Consider the following 2144-nt stretch of genomic DNA (forward strand, 5'->3'; position numbering starts at 1 on the left):
TTTTTAAAGAAATGCTAAATAAATCGGAGAAAAGGCACAATAAAATGTTTATTTGGAGTTTTAGCCTGGGTATGCAGAGCATCCCTTGACGGTCCGCCACTGATCAAATATATAAACCTAGCAAAATAAAATAAAAAAATTAATTAAATATTTAACAAAAAAATGAACACACACCAAAAACAATAACCAAGCATTTCATTAATCTCCTTGAATATCTGAGAAGCGTGATTATTATTCTTGTTAAGTGACAATCTCTAATTGTCACATACCTAAATTTCAGTCCAGATTATCAAATTTTGTCACAAAAACCTGTGAAATGCCTAAATATGGTCATGATGACATCACATCATGCCCATATATAGGCACATCATGACTATATATGGGCATACAACAGTTTGGACAGAGCTTCAAAAATGAGGCATGTTGTGGCAAAATGGCTAAGTTGTAGCAAAAATTGAAATACAAGTTATTAGTATTTTCAGATACCTGAGTATGTGATCTTTAAAATGAGGGTCATTCATTGAAATTGGACATTTCAAGCCTAAGTTATTGGAAAGTGAAAGTACAGTACTCTTAGAATCAAGATAAACATGATTTTGAGTAATTGCCTTTAAAAGTTATTTGTGCATACATTGTTTAATAGAATGAACTATCAAAATAACATTAAATAAACAATTTGTTTACCACTTCCAGAACTAATACTTTGGTACATGATTAATAAGACAATAAACTGTTGATAAATAATGAAAAACAAATTTGGATTTTTAGGCAATTTTTTGAGCTCCCATATTTTATAGCTCATTTAGTTAATACTGGCCTGTGCGACAACTTAACCATTTCGCCACAACATGCCTCAAGTCATCCAAAATTGAATAACAAGCAAAAAATTTTAATTTCCATAACAACATTACCTCATCGATGCAAGATTCTTCAATTTGTTTTGGTGCATCTGCTGACAGCAACCCGTGCGTCGCCATCGCGTAAATTTTGTAAGCACCTCGTTCTTTTAGGATCTCCGCTGCTGCTACAAATGATTCAGCTTGATCTATCATATCATCCTGCAAATAGAACGATTGATTTCAGGATTATGAACGATATGATTTTGATTATGATAATGAGAATAATTAGCCACACCGTAATAACCATTTAATGAAACAAGTAGCCTCACTTTCTAAACTACGATAGTATACATCGAATGTGTTATGCGAGGCTTATGATGCTATGCCTCTTTTGGCAGATGGAGACTATCGCCCGCGGGCCCTACTTTTTCAGTACATGGTGCAACAGGGTAAGGGTTTATAACCTCAGATTATCTTGTTATAATATGTGAATGATGAAATAAATGATATTATATATGATGAGGTTGGTTGGTGGTGAAGACATATATAAACTGAGAATTAAAACACATTCTTACCACAATTATTGCAATCTTTCCCCCAACATCACCAACTACATTTATTGGAGGTTTCTCCTTTGGTATCAAAACTGTAGAAAAAAAAAAAATTAGATTCGAAAAAAATTCATACAATTATCAAATTAACATTCAGTAACATACCAAAAGCAATAACCTCCCAATTTTAAATTATCTATTTCATGGACGCACTTTGTGGTGACGACATTATTGAATAATTTTTTCGCACTACAAAAACACTTCAAAGTGCATTTTAAAACTCTGCAAAAAGAGTTTAGTGAAAATTCTTGAAGGTTGGCACTAAAACCAAAACAAATCACAACAATCTATAAGGTTGCTCCCAAGTCCAAAGTAATCCTTTCCCTGTGATCTGGTTAAATGAGCTTCCATAACATAATGTATTCTATTTTGATGTTCATGGTGAAACCTATCGACAATTGATAATGGAGTAGTAAATACATGCAAATATTATGAATTTGCGAGAGATGGGATATTTTCCGGGAGACTCGTGCTTGATTGCGGGTGTGCGGGAGGGCATCCTGAATTCCGAGACATTCCCGAAAATTCTGGGAGACATGAGACCTGTGATATATAATTTGTCTACGTATTAAGTTAGCACCTGGGAGCATCTGCATTCCATCCACTGTTCTCACAGTTGGCGGAGAGTGTCTACCATCAATGTGCTCCGATTCTGTTTCTTTATGTTCCCCATGGATAACTGCTAGGCCTAAGC

General features: G+C 34.4%; 1 protein-coding gene across 1 annotated transcript; it reads right to left on the reverse strand.

Moving 5' to 3' along the window:
- Window positions 1–800: 800 nt before the first annotated feature.
- LOC117123087 (phosphoribosyl pyrophosphate synthase-associated protein 2-like) lies at window positions 801–2138 on the reverse strand. Its single transcript, XM_033268954.1, has 3 exons — window positions 2031–2138; window positions 1415–1485; window positions 801–1058 (listed from the first exon to the last, which is right to left on the reverse strand). Exons 1-3 carry the CDS (start codon window positions 2044–2046, stop codon window positions 807–809), a joined length of 339 nt encoding a protein of 112 aa, XP_033124845.1. The 5' UTR covers window positions 2047–2138; the 3' UTR covers window positions 801–806.
- Between the last annotated feature and the right edge of the window lie 6 nt (window positions 2139–2144).

Source organism: Anneissia japonica, unplaced genomic scaffold (genome assembly GCF_011630105.1).
Source record: "Anneissia japonica isolate Jap-2015-1 unplaced genomic scaffold, ASM1163010v1 scaffold132898_len2144_cov177, whole genome shotgun sequence".
Lineage (NCBI taxonomy): Eukaryota > Metazoa > Echinodermata > Crinoidea > Comatulida > Comatulidae > Anneissia > Anneissia japonica.